The sequence below is a fragment of the Pleurodeles waltl genome, chromosome 2_2 (genome assembly GCF_031143425.1).
Source record: "Pleurodeles waltl isolate 20211129_DDA chromosome 2_2, aPleWal1.hap1.20221129, whole genome shotgun sequence".
NCBI lineage: Eukaryota > Metazoa > Chordata > Amphibia > Caudata > Salamandridae > Pleurodeles > Pleurodeles waltl.
Window position 1 is genome coordinate 1,200,161,536 of NC_090439.1, and position 25,368 is coordinate 1,200,186,903.

Genomic DNA, 25,368 nt, shown 5'->3' on the forward strand with positions numbered 1-25,368 from the left:
GTTCAGACAGACCACAAACCTCTACTTTGGCTAAAAAAAATGAAAGGTGAAAATCCTAAATTGTTGAGGTGGTCCATATCCCTACAGGGAATGGACTATACAGTGGAACATAGACCTGGGAGTACCCACTCCAATGCAGATGGACTCTCCAGATATTTCCACTTAGACAATGAAGACTCATCAGGTCATGGCTAGTCTTATTGTCCTTCGTTTGGGGGGGGGGTTGTGTAGGAAAGTACCATCTTGTCTGGCATGTTACCCCCATTATTCACTGTATATATGTTGTTTTAGTTGTATGTGTCACTGGGACCCTGCCAGCCAGGGCCCTAGTGCTCATAAGTGTGCCCTGTATGTGTTACCTGTGTTATGACTAACTGTCTCACTGAGGCTCTGCTATCCAGAACCTCAGTGGTTATGCTCTCTCATTTCTTTCCAAATTGTCACTAACAGGCTAGTGACCAATTTCACCAATTTACATTGGCATACTGGAACACCCTTATAATTCCCTAGTATATGGTACTGAGGTACCCAGGGTATTGGGGTTCCAGGAGATCCCTATGGGCTGCAGCATTTCTTTTGCCACCCATAGGGAGCTCTGGCAATTCTTACACAGGCCTGTCACTGCATCCTGAGTGAAATAATGTCCACATTATTTCACAGCCGTTTACCACCGCACTTAAGTAACTTATAAGTCACCTATATGTCTAACCTTTACCTGGTAAAGGTTAGGTGCAAAGTTACTTAGTGTGTGGGCACCCTGGCACTAGCCAAGGTGCCCCCACATAGTTCAGGGCAAATTCTACGGACTTTGTGAGTGCGGGTACACCATTACACTCGTGCACTACACATAGGTCACTACCTATGTGTAGCTTCACAATGGTAACTCCGAATATGGCCATGTAACATTTCTAAGATCATGGAATTGCTCCCTCAATGCTATCCTGGTATTGTTGGCAAAATCCCATGATCCCACGGGTCTCTAGCACAGACCCGGGTACTGCCAAACTGCCTTTTCAGGGGTTTCACTGCATCTGGTGCTGCTGCTGCTGCCAACCCCTCAGATAGGTTTCTGCCCTCCTGGGGTCCAGCCAGGCTTGGCCCAGGAAGGCAGAACAAAGGACTTCCTCAGAGAGAGGGTGTTACACCCTCTCCCTTTGGAAAAAGGTGTTAAGGCTGGGGAAGAGTAGCCTCCCCCAGCCTCTGGAAATGCTTTCATGGGCACAGATGGTGCCCATTTCTGCATAAGCCAGTCTACACCAGTTCAGGTACCCCTCAGCCCTGCTTTGGCGTGAAACTGGACGAAGGAAAGGGGAGTGACCACTCCCCTGACCTGCACCTCCCCTGGGAGGTGCCCAAAGCTCCTCCAGTGTGCTCCAGACCTCTGCCATCTTGGAAACAGAGGTGCTGCTGGCACACTGGACTGCACTGAGTGGCCAGGGCCAGCAGGTGACGTCAGAGACTCCTTCTGATAGGCTCCTTCAGGTGTTGCTAGCCTATCCTCTCTCCTAAGTAGCCAAACCCTCTTTTCTGGTTATTTAGGGTCTCTGCTTTGGGGAATTCCTTAGATAACGAATGCAAGAGCTCATCAGAGTTCCTCTGCATCTCTCTTTTCACCTTCTGCCAAGGAATCGACTGCTGACCGCGCTGGAAGCCTGCAAAACTGCAACAAAGTAGCAAAGACGACTACTGCGACACTGTAACGCTGATCCTGCTGCCTTCTCGACTGTTTTCCTGGTGGTGCATGCTGTGGGGGTAGTCTGCCTCCTCTCTGCACTAGAAGCTCCGAAGAAATCTCCAGTGGGTCGACTGAATCTTCCCCCTGCAACCGCAGGCACCAAAGAACTGCATCACTGGTCCTCTGGGTCTCCTCTCAGCACGACGAGCGAGGTCCCTTGAATCCAGCAACTCTGTCCAAGTGACTCCCACAGTCCAGTGACTCTTCAGTCCAAGTTTGGTGGAGCACCCCCCACGCCAGACTGCTTTGCTTGGAACCTCGTGTTTTGCAGCTACTCCGGCTCCTGTGCACTTTTCCAGGATTTCCTTTGTGCACAGCCAAGCCTGGGTCCACGGCACTCTAACCTGCATTGCACGACCTCCTGAGTTGTCCCCCGGTGGCGTGGGACTCTTGTGCAACTTCGGGTGAGCACCATTTCACTCCACTTTGTAGTGCCTGTTCTGGCACTTCTCCGGGTGCTGCTTGCTTCTGAGAGGGCCCCTTGTCCTGCTGGGTGCCCCCTCTGTCCCCTGACACAATTGGTGACATCCTGGTCCCCCCTGGGCCACAGCAGCATCCAAAAACCCCAATTGCGAGCTTTGCAGCTCGCAAGGCTTGTTTACAGTTTTTCCACAGGAAAACACTTCTGCACGCCTCTTCACGAAGTGGGACATCCATCCTCCAAAGGGGTAGTTTCTAGCCCTTGCTGTTCTTGCAGAATCCTCAGCTTCTACTGTCCAGTGGCAGGTTCTTTGCACCCACAGCTGGCATTTCCTGGGCATCTGCCCACTCTCGACTTGATCGTGACTTTTGGACTTGGTCCCCTTGTTCCACAGGTACTCTAGTCTGGAAATCCATCGTTGTTGCATTGCTGGTGTTGGTCTTTCCTGCAGAATTCCCCTATCACGACTTCTGTGCTCTTTGGGGAACTTTAGTGCACTTTGCACTCACTTTTCAGGGTCTTGGGGTGGGCTATTTTTCTAACCCTCACTGTTTTCTTACAGTCCCAGCGACCCTCTACAAGGTCACATAGGTTTGGGGTCCATTCGTGGTTCGCATTCCACTTTTTGAGTATATGGTTTGTGTTACCACTATCCCTATGTGCCCCCATTGCATCCTATTGTAACTATACATTGTTTGCACTGTTTTCTATTGGTATACTGCATATTTTTGGTATTGTGTACATATATCTTGTGTATATTTGCTATCCTCATACTGAGGGTACTCACTGAGATACTTTGGCATTATGTCATAAAAATAAAGTACCTTTATTTTTAGTATATCTGTGTAATGTGTTTTCTTATGATATTGTGCAAGTGACACTAGTGGTACTGTAGGAGCTTCACTCGTGTCCTAGTTCAGCCTAAGCTGCTCTGCTAAGCTACCATTATCTATCAGCCTAAGCTGCTAGACACCCTATACACTAATAAGGGATACCTGGGCCTGGTGCAAGGTGTAAGTACCCCTTGGTACTCACTACAAGCCAGTCCAGCCTCCTACAACATGCCAGGCAAGATGGTATTTTCCTACACTGCTGAAGTAGGGAAGTGACTCCTTTACTTCAAGGGAGATTACTTAGTTCTTCTGATGCAGGCTGAAGACAAGCAGTCTTCTGAGGATGCACAACCTGGAAACAGTTGCAGTTGCAGGCAAGAGCTGAAGTTACAATGTTGCAGAAGTCATCTTTGCTTCATTGTTGCAGTTTGTAGAGTTCCTCGAGGGTCCAGATGCAGTTCTGTTGGTAGGAAGGTGAAGTAAAGGATGCAGATGATTCCTGCTGGAGTCTTGCAATCCTAATCTGAAGAATAACCCAAGAGAGAGACCAGAAATAGCCATGAAAGGGTGATTGATCAGCTCCACAGGTAAGCACCTATCAGGGGAGGGCTGTGACTTCACCTGCTGGCACTGGCCATTCAGATGCTCCCAGAGTGCCCTGCCAACTTGGAATCAAGATGGCAAAATCCAGACACACTCTGGAGGAGCTCTGAGTCCCACCCCTAGGGTGATGATGGACATGGGATTGGTCACTTCCCTTTCCTTTGTCCTTTTTCATGCCAGATGAGGGACTGGGGTCCCTGAACCAGTGTAGACTGGATTATGCAAGGAGGGCACCATCTGGACCCTTCAAAGCTTTTCCACAGGCTATGGGAAGCCACCCCTCCCATGCCTGTAACACCTATTTACGAAGGAGAGGGTGTAACACACCTCTCCCAAAGGAAATGCTTTTGTTCTGGCTTCCTGGAGTCAAGCTGCTTGAGCAACAGGAGGTCAGAAATCTATCTGTGATGTGGCAGCAACTGGGGCTGCCTGGAAAACCTCAGAAGGCTATAATGGCAGTACTGGGGGTCGTCTAAGGAGCCCATGAGTGCATGGAATCATAAACCCAATGCTTACAAAGGCCTTGGGGTATGATTCCAACATGTTTGACACCAACCATGGCCATGTTCAGAGTTACCATTGTGAAGCTGTACATAGGTAGAGACCTATGTCCAGTTCACACGTAAAATGGCGTTCCCACACTCACGAAGTCTGGGAAAATGGTCCTGGACAACGTGGGGGGCACCTCTGCTAGTGCAGGGGTGCCCTCACACACAGGTACTCTGCATCGTGCCTTCAAGGTTGGAAGGCCTGACATATAGGTGGCTTATAAGTGACCTGGTGCAGTGTAAATGGCAGTGAAAGGGTGCATGCACCATTTCATTCAAGCTGCAATGGCAGTCCTGTAGAAGCCTTTGTATGGGCTCCCTATGGGTGGCAAAAGAAATTCTGCAGCCCATAGGGATCCCCTGGAACCCTAAAGCCCTAGGTACCCAGGTAGCATATACTGTGGATTTATAAGGGAGCACCAGTATTCCAGTTATGAGAGGAATACAGTGTTAGCAGTATCCAACAACCAAATTTAAATGGAGAGAGCATAACTACTGGGGTCCTGATTAGCAGGATCCCAGTAGACACAGTCAAAAACAGGCCAAGAATTGGGGTAACCATGCAAGAAAGAGGCTACTTTCTCACACATGCTTCATGTTGTATTGCTTTTTTCGTATCACTCTATAATTTGTAAAGATTACTTATATTATGATACTGTTACTATAAGTGATATTTCTTCTATTATTTCCATCATTACTATGTGAAATTACTTATATTATGATACCGGTATTATAAGTGATGTTACTTATTTTATGATATAGTTACTATAAGTGATATTACTTATATTATGGTACCGTTACTATCACTTATATTATGTTACTGTTACTATAAGTGATGTTACTTATATTATGATACCGTTACTATAAGTGATTTTACTTATATTATGATACCATTAATATAAGTGATATTACCTATATTATGATACTATTACTAGAAGTAATATTACTTATATTATGATACCATTACTATAAGTGATATTACTTATATTCTGATACCATTTGTATAAGTGATATTACTTATTTTATGATACAATTACTAAATGTGATATTAATTATATTATGATACTGTTACTACCAGTGATATTACTTATATTATGACAATATTACTATATGTGATATTACTTACATCATGATACCATTACTATAAGCGATATTACTTATTTTATTATACAATTACTATATGTGATATTAATTATATTATGATACTGTTACTATGAGTGATATTACTTATATTATGACACTATTACTATATGTGATATTACCTATATTATGATACCATTACTATAAATGATATTACTTATATTATGATGCTATTACTATAAGTGATATTACTTAAATTATGATACCATAACTATAGGTGATAATACTTATATTATGATACTGTTACTATAAGTGATATTACTCATATTATGACACTATTACTATATGTGATATAAACTATATTATGATACCATTACTATAAGTGATATTACTTATATTATGATACTATTACTATAAGTGATATTACTTAAATTATGATACCATTACTATAGGTGATAATACTTATATTATGATACAATTACTATAAGTGATATCACTTATATTATGATACTATTACTATGGGGGTCATTCTAACCCTGGCGGTCGGCGACCGCCAGGGCTAAAATGACGGAAGCACCACCAACAGGCTGGCGGTGCTTCCCAGCCCATTCTGACCGCGGCGGTAAAGCCGCGGTCAGAAAAAGGGATCCGGCGGTTTCCCGCCGGTTTTCCCCTTGCTGGGCTGAATCTCCATGGCGGCGCTGCAAGCAGCGCCGCCATGGAGATTCCGACCCCCTTCCCGCCATCCTGTTTGTGGCAGTTTTTACCGCCAGGAACAGGATGGCGGGAACGGGTGTCGTGGGGCCCCTGGGGGCCCCTGCACTGCCCATGCCACTGGCATGGGCAGTGCAGGGGCCCCCTAACAGGGCCCCACCATGATTTTCACTGTCTGCTTAGCAGACAGTGAAAATCGCGACGGGTGCAACTGCACCCGTCGCACCCCTGCAACTCCGCCGGCTCCATTCGGAGCCGGCTTCATTGTTGCAGGGCCTTTCCCGCTGGGCCGGCGGGTGCTCCTTTGGCGGGCGCCCGCCGGCCCAGCGGGAAAGCCAGAATGGCATCCGCGGTCTTCTGACCGCGGAGCGGCCATTTGGCGGTGACCGCATGGCGGGCGGCGGCAGTCAGAATGACCGCCTATATCTGTCATCACTGATATCATCGTAGTGTTACTAATTGTGATATTTCTTATATTATTACACTGTTACTATAAGAGATATTTGATTGTGTGTAAAATAACTGTATGTTTACAAAGAATAAATGCAGGGAGCAGATGTTACTCATATTATGATATTATTACTTTACATGATATTACTTATATAATGATACCGTTACTATAATGTGATATTAATTATATTGTGATACAAATACTATATGTGATGTTTCTGATATTATGACACTATTACTATATGTGATATTACTTATATTATGATACTATTACTATAAGTAATAATACTTATGTTACTATATGTGATATTACTTATATTATAAGTGATATTACTTATATTATGATATTATGATACTATTTCTATAAGTGATATTAGATTATGTGTAAAATAACTTCGTGTCTACAAGGAAAAAATGCAGGCAACAGATGTTACATTGAGCATACTATATTAAGCGTTTTGTTTTTTTATCTCATCTTATTGGTGGTTTTATGATGCAGGCACCATTCACCTTCTGACATCCAGAACAAGTTTCCCAGTATTTAACATCTATCTAATGTGAGGCTTTAGGAAGCCAGTTTTTCACATACCGGTCCTGTTGGAAAACTGTCCATCGGCACAGGGCACACAGTAAAAGCAGCAGACAGGCTTCCCTCCTCTTGGAGCTCTGCGGGACCCTGGGAGGCAGCTCTCACTGCAGACCGAGCGAGGAGCCTGTGAAGTGAAGTAGAATCAAGGAGAAACTGTGCTTAATTTGTACAGTGGTAGCCCACCATGCATCCTTCACCACAAGCACTAATGTCTGTTTCTACTCATTTGCTTAGTCACAACATTGTAAAATATTAATTTTAGTTTACATGATTTTTTTATTGATTTTAGTATGCTTTACAAAGATTTGGCACATTTGGACATCATTGAGAGTCATCAATTTAATATTAATTGTTTGGCTGAAACCTCGGATATGCATTGATTAAAAATGTGCTGTGTGGGGTAAAACATGCTAATATTTAAAATGTGTTCTATCCAGCAATGCATATGTTATAAATCAAATTTTAATTTAATTTCTCATTGTAAGGAAGCTAAACACAAATTCTTGAATGTGATTTTGTTTTGACTATACTAGGTTTAACAAGACACTTATAAGAAAAGAAAAGGCATGCAATGTGGACGGTATACGATTGTGCTAACAGGGTTCTGACTTTACTATGTTAATTTTCACACAGTGAGGAATCCTTTTTAGACATTTGCATCAAGAAAGGGCCTGCAAGGGTAAGGTGTATATACGTTCATAACGTGAGAGTGAACTCAATTCTTGCCTAATCAAAAGCCAAGGCAAGCTGCCCAGAGACTCTCTTATGACTGATGCAACAACTAAGGGCCTGATTTAAAACTTGGCGGCCGGGTTCCTCTGTCGCAATGGTGACAGATATCCCAACTGCTGAAATCAGAATCCTAGGAGATAACATGGAGTTTCGATTCTGGTGGACGGGATATCTGTCACCATTGTGATGAATGCAGCACACATAGAAAGAGGAGAAAAATAAATACTTCTCCAAGTTACGTCTCCCCTGAGAAGTTGTATCTTTTTGGTGCATTCCCTGATCTCCCACTTCTGGTAAATCAAGGAATATGTCATTAACCACTGGAGTTGTGAAGGAACACTCATTCATCCACCATGGAACGCCTTCTTAGGGCAGAGTAAGGCAACCCAGTGATTTGAGCTCTGTTGCCCTACTTCAGATTAATGGAGTCACTCATGGCCATGCAGAGTGGCCATGCATGGCTTCATAAATCTCTAGTTTAAGTTGTGTCACACTTGCATTACACTGTGTGGTAGAAGTGAGACACAACTAGGATCATAAATATGCTCCTGAGTGCCTAGACAGAACGTGCTTAGCAGTGTGTGTTCCGCAGCTTTTTGCTCAGATTAAACTTTAAAAGTGGTGCTTCTGACAGGATGGAACAGTTGATTTTAAGTTAAAATAGTTGAAGTTGGTCCCACCTTACTGTCATTAGTTGAGTGTCTGAAGAACATTAGACTGACCTGATTCTTCTGGTCACCACTAACATGCCACGTAATGGCGCTCTCATTGATGATAAGTTGTTGCCCTGGTTGTGCTGTGAGATCTAAATGTCCAACCTTAACAACTTCCATGACATATAAGCGGTTGAAAGCCCAGTTTAGAATGTCATACTTTGCTGGTACTTGCCCTTTGTCATCGAAAACAATGTCATGCCCAGAAGAAGTCTTAAAATATATCTTCTGGAGAAACCTGTTCACCTGAAACACAAAACACAAGATCAGTAGGTCACATTCAGGTCTAACAGTGTGGCATCCAATTTTTTTAAATAATTGAGACCAAAATAAAGGATGACAACGACATTCAGGTGCGAATTCTAGAACATACCCAAGTTGTATAGTTACTAATAATTTACACCTAACTGAGACTGTGAGAAAGGCACTCCTAAAAATTGTAAACAGACTCTTTGTCACATCTTTGCAAGACTCCCTCATCGCAGCATCCTTAGATCAAGGAATTAATTTATGTCCAGACATCAAACAATATTCATTAAGAATGCATAATTCCCATTCCAAAACATAGATGCAAAAACCTAACTACATGTTGATGGTTTCATTCTTTTGGCCATATTCTAAGTCACTCTGAGCAAGATTTTCACATAGAACTAAAAGCCAGATGCATGTAGGTTAAGGTTTGCGATTTTTTAACAGTATATTTTCGTGATTCGCTATTAGTAAATCACAAGCTGCTATGTACAACAGAGTATTTAATATTGTTTGCAATTTCCAAATGGGTCGCAAGACACCTCCCTCATTATTATTCATGAGGAAGGTCACAATATGCGACCCATTTGGGAATGGCCACAATCACAGGGATGGTGGCCTGCTGGGGTCATCAGACCACCATGTCAGTGATTGCTTTTAAATAAAGGAATGGGTTTTTTTTTGTAATGCATCCCATTTTCCTTAAAGGAAAATGGGATGCAGAACATAAAGAAAAATGAAAAGATTTATCTCATTTTTTTAAAAGCAGGCAGAGGTCCACAGGACCACTGTCTGCTCTTAAAAAATGTTTGCACCCCCATTCGCAAAGGGGAAGTGGTCCCGTCGGGTCCCCTTCCTGTTTGCAAATGGCTTACTACCAACTTGCTATAAGGAAGGAACGCACTTGGCACACCCCTTCCTAATAGCTAGTCGCAAACCCCATTTTACGAGTCGGTAATAGGTTATGGACTAGCAATATCTTGTTGGTACATGCCTAAAGCATTTTATCAATCCCAAACGGCCCGATGGGCATCCAGAAAAATTGCTTCATACATCTGGTCCAAAACACTGCATGAATTAGGGTGGTTAGATTTTTCCACGCCAGGCTTTTTTTGATGTGGGAGAACCATACCCCATTTCCAGCCTTGAATTTTGTATGGAAAATACATGAGGCTTTAGCTCCAGGAGCACCTAACTCTCATTTCCCCTTTTTGTGACTGTGGGAGCATCCAATGCCCCCACCAGGAAACATCTTTCTATCTCCATTTCAGCCCCCAACTCAACTTCCAGTCCCACCCACAGGTCACTGAATATGTTTATCGCCTGCTCTGAAAAGATGGCAAACATATGCATTAAACCCCCACTGAATTCTGAATTCTTAATGTATTTATAACAAGAAAAAATGGTCTGGTGCAATGATTCCCCTTTCTTCAGGCACATGGGATTTTACCATTACCCCAGTTTTGTGCAACTTGTAATCAAGCCTTTTCGTTGCAGAGCACATTTTCTCCAACTCAAATGAAATAATTTTAAGGTCCAGTTTGTTACCAAGAAGTTTGGGAGAAATTATTGGTTAACATATGAACTAAAGATTTAGGGTCTGATTATGAGTTTGGAAGTCTTGGTACCACCTACGAGGTGGCGTTGGAATCATCGTTGCACCGTTGGTGGTCTGCCCACCCTATTACGATGCGTGCGGTTACACAGATGAAAGACTCCCGCAGTCCCACAGGCCCGCCACCACCACCAGGAAAACTTGACCATCGTGGGTACAGGATAGGCCAATGCATCTTTCAGAGGGCAGACCTCCAGTGTTACCACCGGCCCAATCACGAAATGCCTTTCCGCCGATGTAATTGTCAGGGTCCAACCACTGCATCTGAACTGGTGTAAAGGGAGGGATATAAGCCTGAAACTTACCTGTAGTCAGGTACATACATCCTGACCCACAATGGAGCCAATCATACACTTCTTGCCACTGATGTTCCTTCCTAAATGGACACCATCATGTACGCAACCAGCGGTAAGTTAAACTCATGCTCATTCCCATCGACTCCTCAGCAAACTAAGGACCTGCCAATAACCTTAAAAGGTGTTTGTGGTCCCTGGACCAAACAAATATTGTGGGCCCCTGTCTGGAATTGTACTCAATGTAAGATCCGATGATAGCTCCATGATGCCCTCTTTGGTCAGGTCACTGACACTGTGCAGGCACATTCCACAAAAACATTTGTGCACATCTCAGAAATCAAGGACAGAGATGTGTGCATCAAATTGAGTTACACAACAGCACATCCTCATCAAATACACACCTATTGATCTCTGTAACACCCTCACATTGCTCAGATGCTAGGTCCTGTTGTGATATCAAATATGCATCTATATGGATGTTTCCTGAAGCTGACACACACCTTCTTTGCCCAATCTGTGTAAATGGACTCTCACATATCAACCACATTTACATGTAATGTTAGAGAAATGGGATTTGAAATAACCAGTGTGAGAAACATCCGAAAGTCACAAAGTAAAGATTCTCTGCAGAATAGGTATGCCTCCACCTGGGGGCCCCCGAAAGGTTGGGGCCCTGGCGCCACAATCCACTTTACACAAACCTCAAAACATATATGTACCTATGTACATAGGCCCTGTGGGTGGAAGTATTTCAGGGACAAACAATACCAAGTGCCATCCATATGTGTGCAATGTGTTAGTGGCGGATACAGCAGTAACAACATTTGTAACACGTGTAAATAAAGTAGGCATAAGGTACACACAAGAATATGGGCACATGTTCATTAAAATGTCTACAAAGGTATGATAACAAAAACACCCTCCAAGTCTGTATAAACAAATCCCTAGCTTGCACACATTATACACAAGCCCAACCTACATCATAGGTAGAACTGAAACCTAAATGATGTTGACATTGGCCAAGCCAAGCTGAACCCCCTTACCTTATGAAATATCACCCAAGGCAATCTCAGACCCAATTGGAATTCATCCCACAAATCCATCAATTTAACTTTCCCGTTGCCCTGGGTGACTTCAGCACTGGGTCCAAGGTAGGATCATGTCCACAACATCAAATGAATTATCAATCATGGTGAAACAAGCACTACTGTAGTCAAACATCCCAAAGTATCAATGAACATCAAATTAGGTGAAAAATAATGGCAGGACTAAAATGTCCAAAACAAAGCACATGTTTACTGTGTCTATACATTTTATTTGTGAATAAACTAAAGGCCAATGGCTAGTCCATGTTGTATGAGGCTGGTCTGGCTTATAGTGGGTACCTTGTGGTACTTACACCTTGTGCCAGGTCCAGTTATCCCTTATTAGTAGATTAGAGGTGTTCTAGCAGCTTAGGCTGATAGAGGTAGCTATAGCAGAGCAGCTTAGGCTTTGGACAAGCCTTGCTAGCTGCAAGAGTCACAGTAGAGAATTTTGGGTGCTGCCTGGGCCCAGGAAGAATCAGGAGGTCGCACCTTTGAAGAGGAGACAGAGGGGGCGCTCAGCAACACAGAGAGCCCACGCAGAAGCAGGCAGCACCCGCAGAAGCACCTGAACAGGCACTTAGAAGATTTGAGGACAACAGTCAACTCAGAGCCAGAAAAGAGGGTCCCACGACGTCGGAGTCCAACTCAGCGAGTTGGGAAATGCAGGACGGAGTGCTGGGGACCTGGGTAAGCACAAAGGAAGTCTTGCTAAAGTGCACAGAAGCCCGAGCAGCTGCAGTTCACGTAGTACAAAGGATTACTGTCAGGCGTGGGGAGGCAAGGACTTACCTCCACCAAATTTGGACAGAAGTGCCACTGGACCGTTGAAGACACTTGGACCCAGCTCCTGTGGTCCAGGGACCACGCTCGTCAGGATGAGAGGGGACCCAGAGGACTGGTGATGCAGAAGTTTGGTGCATGCGTTGGCCAGGGGGAAGATTCCGTTGCCCCACAGGAGATTTCTTCTTGGCTTCCAGTGCAGGGTGAAAGCAGACAGCCCTCAGAGCATGCACCACCTGGAAACAGTTGAGAAAGCCGGAGGGGATGAGGCTCTACAATGTTGCTGGTAGTCTTCTTGCTACTTTGTCGCGGGTATGCAGGTGTCCTGGAGCAGTCAGCGGTCGATCCTTGGCAGAAGTCGAAGAGGGAAGTGCAGAGGAACTCTGGTGAGCTCTTGCATTCGTTATCTGATGAGATGCCCACAGGACAGACCCTAAATAGCCCTCAGAGGAGGATTGGCTACAGAGACAGGTAAGCATCTATCAGGAGGGGTCTCTGACATCACCTGCTGGCAATGGCCACTCAGAGCTGTCCATTGTGCCATCACACCTCTGCTTCCAAAATGGCAAGAGTCTGGGACACATTGGAGGAACTCTGGGCACCTTCCCTGGGAGGTGCTGGTCAGGGGAGCGGTCACTCCCCTTTCCTTTGTCCAGTTTCGTGCCAGAGCAGGGCTGGGGGGATCTCTTAACTGGTGCTGACTGGCTTATGCAAGGAGGGCACCATCTGTGCCCTTCAAAGCATTTCCAGAGGCCAGGAGAGGCTACTCCTCCAAGGCCCTTTACACCTATTTCTAAAGGGATAGGGTGTAACACCCTCTCTCAGAGGAAATCCTTTGTTCTGACTTCCTTGGACCAGACTGCCCGGGCCCCAGGGGGACAGAAACCAATCTGAGGGTTTGGCAACAGCGGTAGCTGCAGCGGAGACCCCGGAAATTTAGTTTGGCAGTACCCGGGCTCTATGCTGGAGACCCGGGGATGCATGGAATTGTCCCCCCAATACAATTCCATGATCCTAGACATGTTATATGGCCATGTTTGGAGTTACCATTGTGAGGCTACATATAGGTATTGACCTATATGTAGTGCATGCATGTAATGGTGTCCCCGCACTCACAAAGTCTGGGTAATTTTCCCTGAACAATGTAGGGGCACCTTGGCAAGTGCCAGGGTGCCCACACATTAAGTAACTTTGCACCTAACCTTCACCAAGTGAGGGTTAGACATATAGGTGACTTATAAGTTACTTAAGTGCAGTGTAAAATGGCTGTGAAATAAACGTACACGTTATTTCACTCAGGCTGCAGTGGCAGTCCTGTGTAAGAATTGGCTGAGGTCCCCATGGGTGGCAAAAGAAATGCTGCAGCCCATAGGGATCTCCTGGAACCCCAATACCCTAGGTAGCTCAGTACCATATACAAGGGAACTATATGGGTGTACCGGTATGCCAATGTGAATTGGTAAATTTAGTCACTAGCCTGAAGTGACAAATTTGGAAAGCAGAGAGAACATAACCACTGAGGTTCTGGTTAGCAGAGCCTCAGTGAGACAGTTAAGCATCACACAGGGAACACATACAGGGCACACTTATGAGCACTGGGGCCCTGCCTGGCAGGGTCCCAGTGACACATAGACTAAAACAACATATATACAGTGAAATATGGGGGTAACATGCCAGGCAAGTTGGTACTTTCCTACACAACCCCCCCCAAATGAAGGACAATAACACTAGCCATGACCTGATGAGTCTTCATTGTTTAAGTGGAAATATCTGGAGAGTCCATCTGCATTGGAGTGCTCCATTGTATAGTCCATTCCCTGTAGAGATATGGACCACCTCAACAATTTAGGGTTTTCACTTTTCTTTTGTTTTAGCCAAAGTAGAGGTTTGTGGTCTGTCTGAACAATAAAGTGAGTGCCAAACAGGTATGGCCTCAACTTTTTCAGTGCCCAGACCACAGCAAAGGCCTCCCTCTCTATGGCAGACCAATGCTTTTCTCTAGGGGTCAACCTTCTGCTGATAAAAGCAACTGGTTGATCCTGGTCCTCAGAATTCAGTTGTGGTAAGACTGCCCCTACCCCTAATTCAGATGCATCAGTTTGAACAATGCATTTTTTGGAGTAACATGGGCTCTTTAGGACAGGTGCAGTGCACATGGCCTGTTTGAGCTCCTCAAAACCTTTCTGACAGCTAGCTGTCCATAATACCTTTTTAGTCATTTTCTTACTTGTGAGATCATTAAGAGGGCTGCTATGGAGCCATAGTTCTTATTTAATCTCCTGTAATACCCTGTGAGGCCTAAGAGTTGTAGGGGGAACCCAATCCATGATTGTCTGGATTTCCCCCTGCAGTGGTGCAATCTGTTCTCCACCTACCAGGTGTCCCAGATAAACCACCTTTCCCTGCCCTATCTGATACTTTGAGGCCTTGATAGTGAGGCCTGCCTTTTGCAGGGCCTCTAAAACTTTCCAAAGGTGGACCAGGTGCTCATCCCAGGTGGAGATAAAGACAGCAATATCATCTAGATATGCTGCACTAAAAGTCTCCAAACCTTGCAGGACTGTGTTCACCAACCTCTGAAAAGTGGCAGGTGCATTTTTCAAACCAAAGGGCATCACTGTAAATTGGTAGTGCCCTCCTATAGTTGAAAATGCAGTTTTGGGTTTAGCATCCTCAGCCAATTTGATCTACCAATACCCTGCAGTCAAATCAAAGGTGCTAAGATACTTGGCAGATGCCAGTGTATCAATGAGCTCATTTGCCCTGGGTATAGGGTGAGCATCAGTTTTTGTTACCTGATTGAGACCTCTGTAGTCTACATAAAACCTCATCTCCCTTTTTCCATCTTTTGAGTGAGGCTTTGGTACAAGCACCACAGGACTCGCCCATGGGCTTTCAGAAGGTTCAATCACTCCCAGATCAAGCATTTTCTGCACCTCTTGTTTTATGCAGTCCCTGACATGGTCAGGCTGACTATAAATCTTACTCTTGACAGGCAGGCTGTCACCAGTATCAATTGTGTGTTCACATCAGGATGTTGTACCTGGCACAATTGAAAATTGTCCAAGGAGATTTATGCAGTTGTCTTTCTGTTCTGCAGTCAGACAATCTGCCAAAACTACTCCCTCCACTAAAGCATCAGTTTCAGTAGTGGAAAAGAGATCGGGGAGAGGATCACTCTCTTCTTCCTGTCCGTCATCTGTTGCCATGAGCAGGGTGAGATCAGCCCTGTCATAGTAGGGACTTAGGTGGTTGAGATGAATCACCCTATGGGGAAGCCTGGCAGTGCCCAGGTCTACCAGATAGGTAACCTCACCCTTTTTCTCAACAATTAGATGGGGTCCACTCCATTTGTCCTGGAGTGCTCCTGGGGCCACAGGCTCCAATACCCACACCTTCTGTCCTGGTTGGTACTGGATCAGAACAGCCTTCTGGTCATGCCATTGCTTTCGCAGCTCCTGGCTGGCCTGAAGGTTTTTACTGGCCTTTTTCATGTATTCAGCCATTCTGGATCTTAGGCCGAGTACATAGTCCACGATGTCCTGTTTGGGAGCTTTTAAAGGTTGTTCCCAACCCTACTTCTCAAGAGTGAATGGACCTCTTACAGGGTGTCCAAAGAGGAGTTCAAATGGGCTGAAGCCCACTCCTTTCTGGGGTACCTCCCTGTAAGCAAAAAGGAGGCAAGGTAACAGGACATCCCATCTGAGTTTTTCATGGAGTCCCATTATCATACCTTTGAGAGTTTTATTAAACCTCTCTACCAGTCCATCAGTCTGTGGGTGATAAGGAGTGGTGAACTTGTAGGTAACACCACACTCCTTCCACATTGCTTTCAAGTATGCAGACATGAAGTTGCTACCCCTGTCTTATACAACCGCTTTAGGGAAACCCACCCTGGAAAAGATTCCCAGGAGGGCCTTTGCCACTGCAGGAGCTGTAATTGTCCTTAGAGGAATTGCTTCAGGATATCTTGTAGCATGCTCCACAACCACCAAGATAAACCTATTGCCTGAAACAGTAGGAGGGTCAAGGGGACCAACTATGTCAACCCCTACCCTTTGAAATGGCACCCAAAGCACAGGTAGTGGAATAAGGGGAGCCTTTGGAGTGCCACCAGTCTTGCCACTTGCTTGGCAGGTCACACAAGACTTGCAAAAATCTTTAGTGTCCTCTGACATCCTAGGCCAGTGAAACAGGGGGACAAGTCTCTCCCATGTTTTGATCTGGCCCAAATGCCCAGCCAAAGAAATGTCATGTGCAAGAGTTAGGAGGAACTCTCTGTACTGCAGGGGAATGGCCAGTCTCCTGGCTGCTCCAGGTTTTGGGTCCCTTGCCTCTGTGTACAAGAGGTTGTCCTCCCAGTAAACTCTATGTGAGTCACTGACATCCCCATTTTGCTGCTTGACAGCTTGCTGTCTGATACCCTCTAATGTGGGACAGGTTTGCTGTGCCACACTCAGCTCTTCCCTGGCCGGCCCCCCTCCACCCAAAAGCTCAGCAGTGTCTGCTGCCAGTTCATCTGGTGAAGGTTCTGCACAGGGAGGAAATTCTTCTTCCTCAGAAGGAGAATCCTCTGTATAGGGAGGGATAGTGGGTAGGGATTTACCCTTGCTACCCCTAGCTTTAGGGAGCAGTTGGTCAATTGTTCCAGGATCCAAGTTACCCTGTCCTTTTTGCTTTTTGGCCTGAGCCCTTGCCAAAGCAAAAATATGCCCAGGAATGCCCAGCATTGCTGCATGAGCCTCCCACTCCACTTCTGCCCAAGCTGATGTCTCTAAAGCATTTCCTAGTAGACAGTCTACAGGTAAATCTGAAGCAACCACAACTTTCTTTGGACCAGTAACACCCCCCCCCCCACAGTTGAGATCCACAACAGCCATGGGGTGGCTAAGAGTCACTTGGTACTGCTGACCAAGTAGGTGTTGTTCAGGGTGCACCAATTTCTCTATCACCATGGTAACACTGGCACCTGTGTCCCTGTAGGCCTGAACCTCAACACCATTTATTAGGGGAAGTTGCTTGTACTTATCCATATTAAGGGGACAAGCAACCAAGGTGGCCAAATCAATGGCAACTTCGGAGACTAACACAGCCTCTGTGGTCTCCCTAACAAGACCAACCCCAACTACATTACCAATAGTGAGCCCAGCTACTCCCTTGGATTGGCTATTAGTAGGTTTTCTCCCACCACCACTGCTATAACTAGGGGCACTAGAATTTGCAGTAGGGGTTGTGGTAGTGGGAGGTTTGGTGTTTTTCTTTGGAGAACTGGCATCAGTTGTCCAATGGCCTTTGACTTTACACAAATAACACCAAGGCTCTTTAGGTTGATTATTGGAAGAGGATTTGGACCCACCACCCCCACCAGAGGATTTGTGTGGGCCTGATGAGAACTCATTTTTACTTTTGTCCCCACTCTTGTCAGAAGACTTACCATCCTTCTTCTTGCCATCCTTGTCACCCCCGTATGAATTTTTCTGTTCACTCTTGTTCTGACCCATTTGTCTGCCTTCTTTCCCAATTCTTGGGGAGAGGTCAGATCTGAGTCCACTAGATATTGGTGTAACAAGTCAGACACACAGTTATTCAGAATATGCTCTCTCAGAATAAGATGATACTGGCTTTCATAGTCAGAAACTCGACTGCCATGTAACCACTCCTCCAAGGCCTTCACTGAACAGTCTACAAAGTCTGTCCAGTCTTGTGAGGACTGGTGTCTCTGAACTTAATCCTGTATTGTTCAGTGGTTAAGCCAAATCCATCCAAGAGTGCATCCTTCAAAACTGCAAAATTGTTAGCATCACTTTCTCCAACAGTAAGGAGCCTATCTGTAGGAAAGTACCATCTTGCCTGGCATGTTACCCCCATCTTTCACTGTATATATGTTGTTTTAGTTGTATGTGTCACTGGGACCCTGGTAACCCAGGGCCCCAGTGTTCATAAGTGTGTCTGAATGTGTTACCTGTGTAGTGACTAACTGTCTCACTGAGGCTCTGCTAATCAGAACCTCAGTGGTTATGCTCTCTCATTTCTTTCCAAATTGTCACTGACAGGCTAGTGACCATTTTTACCAATTTACATTGGCTTACTGGAACACCCTTATAATTCCCTAGTATATGGTACTGAGGTACCCAGGGTATTGGGGTTCCAGGAGATCCCTATGGGCTGCAGCATTTCTTTTGCCACCCATAGGGAGCTCTGACAAATCTTACACAGGCCTGCCACTGCAGCCTGAGTGAAATAACGTCCACGTTATTTCACAGCCATTTTACACTGCACTTAAGTAACTTATAAGTCACCTATATGTCTAACCTTTACCTGGTAAAGGTTAGGTGCAAAGTTACTTAGTGTGAGGGCACCCTGGCACTAGCCAAGGTGCCCCCACATTGTTCAGAGCCAATTCACTGAACTTTGTGAGTGCGGGGACACCATTACACGCGTGCACTACATATAGGTCACTACCTATATGTAGCTTCACCATGGTAACTCCGAATATGGCCATGTAACATGTCTATGATCATGGAATTGCCCCCTCTATGCCATCCTGGCATTGTTGGTACAATTCCATGATCCCAGTGGTCTGTAGCACAGACCCTGGTACTGCCAAACTGCCCTTCCTGGGGTTTCTCTGCAGCTGCTGCTGCTGCCAACCCCTCAGACAGGCAGCTGCCCTCCTGGGGTCCAGCCAGGCCTGGCCCAGGATGGCAGAACAAAGAACTTCCTCTGAGAGAGGGTGTGACACCCTCTCCCTTTGGAAAATGGTGTGAAGGCAGGGGAGGAGTAGCCTCCCCCAGCCTCTGGAAATGCTTTGTTGGGCACAGATGTGCCCAATTCTGCATAAGCCAGTCTACACCGGTTCAGGGACCCCTTAGCCCCTGCTCTGGCGCGAAACTGGACAAAGGAAAGGGGAGTGACCACTCCCCTGACCTGCACCTCCCCTGGGAGGTGTCCAGAGCTCCTCCAGTGTGCTCCAGACCTCTGCCATCTTGGAAACAGAGGTGCTGCTGGCACACTGGACTGCTCTGAGTGGCCAGTGCCACCAGGTGACGTCAGAGACTCCTTGTGATAGGCTCCTTCAGGTGTTAGTAGCCTTTCCTCTCTCCTAGGTAGCCAAACCCTCTTTTCTGGCTATTTAGGGTCTCTGTCTCTGGGGAAACTTTAGATAACGAATGCATGAGCTCAGCCGAGTTCCTCTGCATCTCCCTCTTCACCTTCTGATAAGGAATCGACCGCTGACCGCGCTGGAAGCCTGCAAACCTGCAACATAGTAGCAAAGACGACTACTGCAACTCTGTAACGCTGATCCTGCCGCCTTCTCGACTGTTTTCCTGCTTGTGCATGCTGTGGGGGTAGTCTGCCTCCTCTCTGCACCAGAAGCTCCGAAGAAATCTCCCGTGGGTCGACGGAATCTTCCCCCTGCAACCGCAGGCACCAAAAAGCTGCATTACCGGTCCCTTGGGTCTCCTCTCAGCACGACGAGCGAGGTCCCTCGAATCCAGCGACACCGTCCAAGTGACCCCCACAGTCCAGTGACTCTTCAGCCCAAGTTTGGTGGAGGTAAGTCCTTGCCTCACCTCGCTGGGCTGGATTGCTGGGAACCGCGACTTTGCATGCTACTCCGGCACCTGTGCACTTCCGGCGGAAATCCTTCGTGCACAGCCAAGCCTGGGTCCACGGCACTCTAACCTGCATTGCACGACTTTCTAAGTTGGTCTCCGGCGACGTGGGACTCCTTTGTGCAACTTCGTCGAGCACCGTTTCACGCATCCTCGTAGTGCCTGTTTCTGGCACTTCTCCGGATGCTACCTGCTTCAGTGAGGGCTCTTTGTCTGGCTCGACGTCCCCTCTCTCTGCAGGTCCAATGTGCGACCTCCTGGTCCCTCCTGGGCCCCAGCAGCGTCCAAAAACGCCAAACGCACGATTTGCGTGTAGCAAGGCTTGTTGGCGTCCATCCGGCAGGAAAATACTTCTGCACGACTCTCCAAGGCGTGGGGGATCCATCCTCCAAAGGGGAAGTCTCTAGCCCTTGTCGTTCTTGCAGTATTCACAGTTCTTCAGCCTAGTAAGAGCTTCTTTGCACCAACCGCTGGCATTTCTTGGGCATCTGCCCATCTCCGAGCTGCTTGTGACTTTTGGACTTGGTCCCCTTGTTCCACAGGTACCCTCAGACAGGAATCCATCGTTGTTGCATTGCTGATTTGTGTTTTCCTTGCATTTTCCCTCTAACACGACTATTTTGTCCTTAGGGGAACTTTAGTGCACTTTGCACTCACTTTTCATGGTCTTGGGGAGGGTTATTTTTCTAACTCTCACTATTTTCTAATAGTCCCAGCGACCCTCTACAAGGTCACATAGGTTTGGGGTCCATTCGTGGTTCGCATTCCACTTCTGGAGTATATGGTTTGTGTTGCCCCTATCCCTATGTTTCCCCATTGCATCCTATTGTAACTATACATTGTTTGCACTGTTTTCTAAGACTATACTGCATATTTTTGCTATTGTGTATATATATCTTGTGTATATTTCCTATCCTCTCACTGAGGGTACACTCTAAGATACTTTGGCATATTGTCATAAAAATAAAGTACCTTTATTTTTAGTATAACTGTGTATTGTGTTTTCTTATGATATTGTGCATATGACACTAAGTGGTACTGTAGTAGCTTCACACGTCTCCTAGTTCAGCCTAAGCTGCTCTGCTAAGCTACCATTATCTATCAGCCTAAGCTGCTAGACACCCTATACACTAATAAGGGATAACTGGGCCTGGTGCAAGGTGCAAGTACCCCTTGGTACTCACTACAACCCAGTCCAGCCTCCTACACTATCCCTACCCTTTCCACTGAAAGATCACCACAATATAGCAGCCCACTGCCTTTGAGGGACCCCCTGTACCATACAGGCCCTCTCAAGTGCAGCAAACCACTTGTTGATGTCATACCCTCCTTGTAAGGGGGGACTATCTTGTGCAGATTCCTGGAATCATGCTCTCTAACATGATTATTATCAGGAATACTGCTGCTGCCACCATGGGGTCCAAACCCCAATCTCTGTCTTTCCTTCTCCAGGTGTAGGGATTCCCTATCTAAGGCCAGCTGTTGCTGTTTCAGCTTCGGTCTGGTCTCTTGAACCCTCAACTTCTTGAGTTCCCTTTCTAACAAGTTATCCTCAGGGTGGGTGGGTTGGGAATGCTTGGACACAGAGAACAAGTTTGAAACAACAGAGGGGGATATGTCCCTAACTGACTGGACCCTAGCAACTTGGCCTCTAGGAATAACGACTTCCCTACTGTGATGGGAACCTCCATTAATACCAACATTACTGGGTGTCCTGTTAGGGGGCAGATCCTGATGAGAACCCTCCCTACCTCCCTCAAGGAGATCCCCTGAGTCAGATTGGGAACCTTCTATTAACCACTCATTTGATGTGCATGCTTGGGACTCATCATTTACAATAAGCATGTTAAATATAAATTCTTTGGTAGGGTTCTTTCCTATCACTAAACCTCTTTCTAAGAAGAGACTCCTTAGGCTCTTGTAATTCAAATTGTCATAAGTAGTATTTACCATTTTAAGAGTAGAGTCTTCTACAGACATGATAGTAAAAGGTTTAGAAATAGTGAGAAGGAAGAACATTTTCAGAACTTTTTAAAGAACAGAGAAAAAAGCTTTTTCTAACTTTTAGAAGTTTAGAGAAACTTTTCAAAACTTTGAAAAAAGTTTAAGAGGCGAAAAGCTAATTTTTTTGGTTAGGTGTACATACACTGAACTGTTTTGTATAATATTCTCTTATGAAAAGTACACAATGACAAAGTGTAGGAAAGTACCATCTTGCCTGGCATGTTACCCCCATTTTTCACTGTATATATGTTGTTTTAGTTGTATGTGTCACTGGGACCCTGCAACACAGGGCCCCAGTGCTCATAAGTGTGCCTGACTGTGTTACCTGTGTAGTGACTAACTGTCTCACTGAGGCTCTGCTAACCAGAACCTCAATGGTTATGCTCTCTCATTACTTTTAAATTGTCACTAACAGGCTAGTGACCAATTTTACCAATTTACATTGGCTTACTGGAACACCCTTATAATTCCCTAGTACATGGTACTGAGGTACCCAGGGTATTGGGGTTCCAGGAGATCCCTATGGGCTGCAGCATTTCTTTTGCCACCCATAGGGAGCTCTGACAATTCTTACACAGGCCTGCCACTGCAGCCTGAGTGAAATAATGCCCACATTATTTCACAGCCATTTTCACTGCACTTAAGTAACTTATAAGTCACCTAGATGTCTATCCTTTACCTGGTAAAGGTTAGGTGCAAAGTTACTTAGTGTGTGGGCACCCTGGCACTAGCCAAGGTGCCCCCACATTGTTCAGGGCAAATTCCCCGAATTTGTGAGTGCGGGGACACCATTACATGCGTGCACTACACATAGGTCACTACCTATGTGTAGCTTCACAATGGTAACTCCGAATATGGCCATGTAACATGTCTAAGATCATGGAATTGCCCCCTCTATACCATCCTGGCATAGTTGCCACAATTCCATGCTCCCAGTGGTCTGTAGCACAGACCCTTGTACTGCCAAACTGCCTTTTCTGGGGTTACACTGCAGCTGCTGCCATCCCCACAGACAGGCTTCAGCCCTCCTGGGGTCCAGCCAGGCCTGGCCCAGGATGGCAGAACAAAGGACTTCCTCAGAGAGGGGGTGTTACACCCTCTCCCTTTGGAAAATGGTGTGAAGGCAGGGGAGGAGTAGCCTCGCCCAGCCTCTGGAAATGCTTTGTTGGGCACAGAGGTGCCCAATTCTGCATAAGCCAGTTTACACCGGTTCAGGGACCCCTCAGCCTTACCTGGGGGCGAAACTGGACAAAGGAAAGGGGAGTGACCACTCCCCTGACCTGCACCTCCCCTGGGAGGTGCCCAGAGCTCCTCCAGTGTGCTCCAGCCCTCTGCCATCTTGGAAACAGAGGTGCTGCTGGCACACTGGACTGCTCTGAGTGGCCAGTGCCCTCTGCTGACGTCAGAGACTCCTTCTGATAGGCTCCTTCAGGTGTTGCTAGCCTATCCTTTGTCCTAAGTAGCCAAACCCTCTTTTCTGGCTATTTAGGGTCTCTTTCTTTGGGGATTCCTCAGATAACGAATGCAAGAGCTCATCAGAGTTCCTCTGCATCTCCCTCTTCACCTTCTGCCAAGAAATCGACTGCTGACCGCGCTGGAAGCCTGCAAAACTGCAACAAAGTAGCTAAGACGACTACTGCAACATTGTAACGCCGCTCCTGCTGCCTTCTCGACTGTTTTTCTTGGTGTGCATCCTGTGGGGGTAGTCTGCCTCCTCTCTGCATCAGAAGCTGCGAAGAAATCTCCCGTGGGTCGACGGAATCTTCCCCCTGCCAACGCAGGCACCAAAAAGCTGCATCATGGTCCCTTGGGTCTCCTCTCACGACGACGAGCGAGGTCCCTCGAATCCAGCAAGACTGTCCAAGTGACCCACACGGTCCAGTGACTCTTCAGTGCAAGTTTGGTGGAGGTAAGTCCTTGCCTCCCCACGCCAGACTGCATTGTTGGTTTTCGCGACTTTTGCAACTTCTCCAGCTCCCGTGGACTTCCGGCGGAAATCCTTTGTGCACCCGGAAGCTGGGGTCTCCGGCACTCTAACCTGCATTGCATGACTTCCTAAGTTGTTCTCCGGCGACGTGGGACTCCTTTGTGTGACTTCAGGCGAGCACTGTTTTACGCATCCTCTTAGTGCCTGTTTCTGGCACTTTTCCGGGTGCTATCTGCTGCTGTGAGGGCTCCTTGTCTTGCTCGACGTCCCCTCTACCTCCTGGTCCAATTTGCACCGTCCTGGTCCATCCTGGGCTACAGCAGCATCCAAAAACGCTAACCGCATGATTAGCAGCTAGCAAGGCTTGTTAGCGTCCATCCGGCGGGAAAACACTACTGCACAACTCTACAAGGCGTGGGGGATCCATCCTCCAAAGTGGAAGACTCTAGCTCTTGTCGTTCTTGCAGTATTCACAGTTCTTCAGCCCAGTAAGAGCTTCTTTGCACCAACAGTTGGCATTTCTTGGGCATCTGCCCATCTCCGACTTGCTTGTGACTTTTGGACTCGGTCCCCTTGTTCCACAGGTACCCTCAGTCAGGAATCCATCGTTGTTGCATTGCTGATTTGTGTTTTCCTTGCATTATTCCTCTATCACGACTTCTGTGTCTTTAGGGGAACTTTAGTGCACTTTGCACTCACTTTTCAGGGTCTTGGGGTGGGGTATTTTTCTAACCCTTACTATTTTCTAATAGTCCCAGCGACCCTCTACAAGGTCACATAGGTTTGGGGTCCATTCGTGATTCACATTCCACTTTTGGAGTATATGGTTTGTGTTGCCCCTATCCCTATGTGCCTACATTGCATCCTATTGTAATTTTATACTGTTTGCACTGTTTTCTAAGACTATACTGCATATTTGTGGTATTGTGTACATATATCTTGTGTATATTTCTTATCCTCATACTGAGGGTACTCACTGAGATAATTTTGGCATATTGTCATAAAAATAAAGTGCCTTTATTTTTAGTATAACTGTGTATTGTTTTCTTATGATATTGTGCATAATCATTTGTGGTACTGTAGTAGCTTCACACGTCTCCTAGTTCAGCCTAAGCTGCTCTGCTAAGCTACCATTATCTATCAGCCTAAGCTGCTAGACACCCTATACACTAATAAGGGATACCTGGGCCTGGTGCAAGGTGTAAGTACCCCTTGGTACTCACTACAAGCCAGTCCAGCCTCCTACATTGGTTGTGCAGCGGTGGGATAAGTGCTTTGAGACTACTTACCACTCTTGACATTGTACTTTTCATAAGAGAAAAATATACAAAACAAGTTCAGTGTATGTATACATAACTAAAAAGTTTTGCATTTC

At 46.1% G+C, this 25,368-nt stretch overlaps 1 protein-coding gene across 1 annotated transcript in view; it reads right to left on the reverse strand.

Moving 5' to 3' along the window:
• Positions 1 to 25,368, reverse strand: part of LOC138279442 (vomeronasal type-2 receptor 26-like) — a 344,592-nt gene that overhangs the window by 133,558 nt on the left and 185,666 nt on the right. Inside the window, exons 5-6 of the mRNA XM_069219404.1 lie at positions 8,428 to 8,664; positions 6,974 to 7,097 (exon numbers count right to left, since the gene is read on the reverse strand). Of these exons, the coding sequence (XP_069075505.1) occupies positions 6,974 to 7,097; positions 8,428 to 8,664 (361 nt within the window). The remainder of the gene's footprint in view (positions 1 to 6,973; positions 7,098 to 8,427; positions 8,665 to 25,368) is intronic.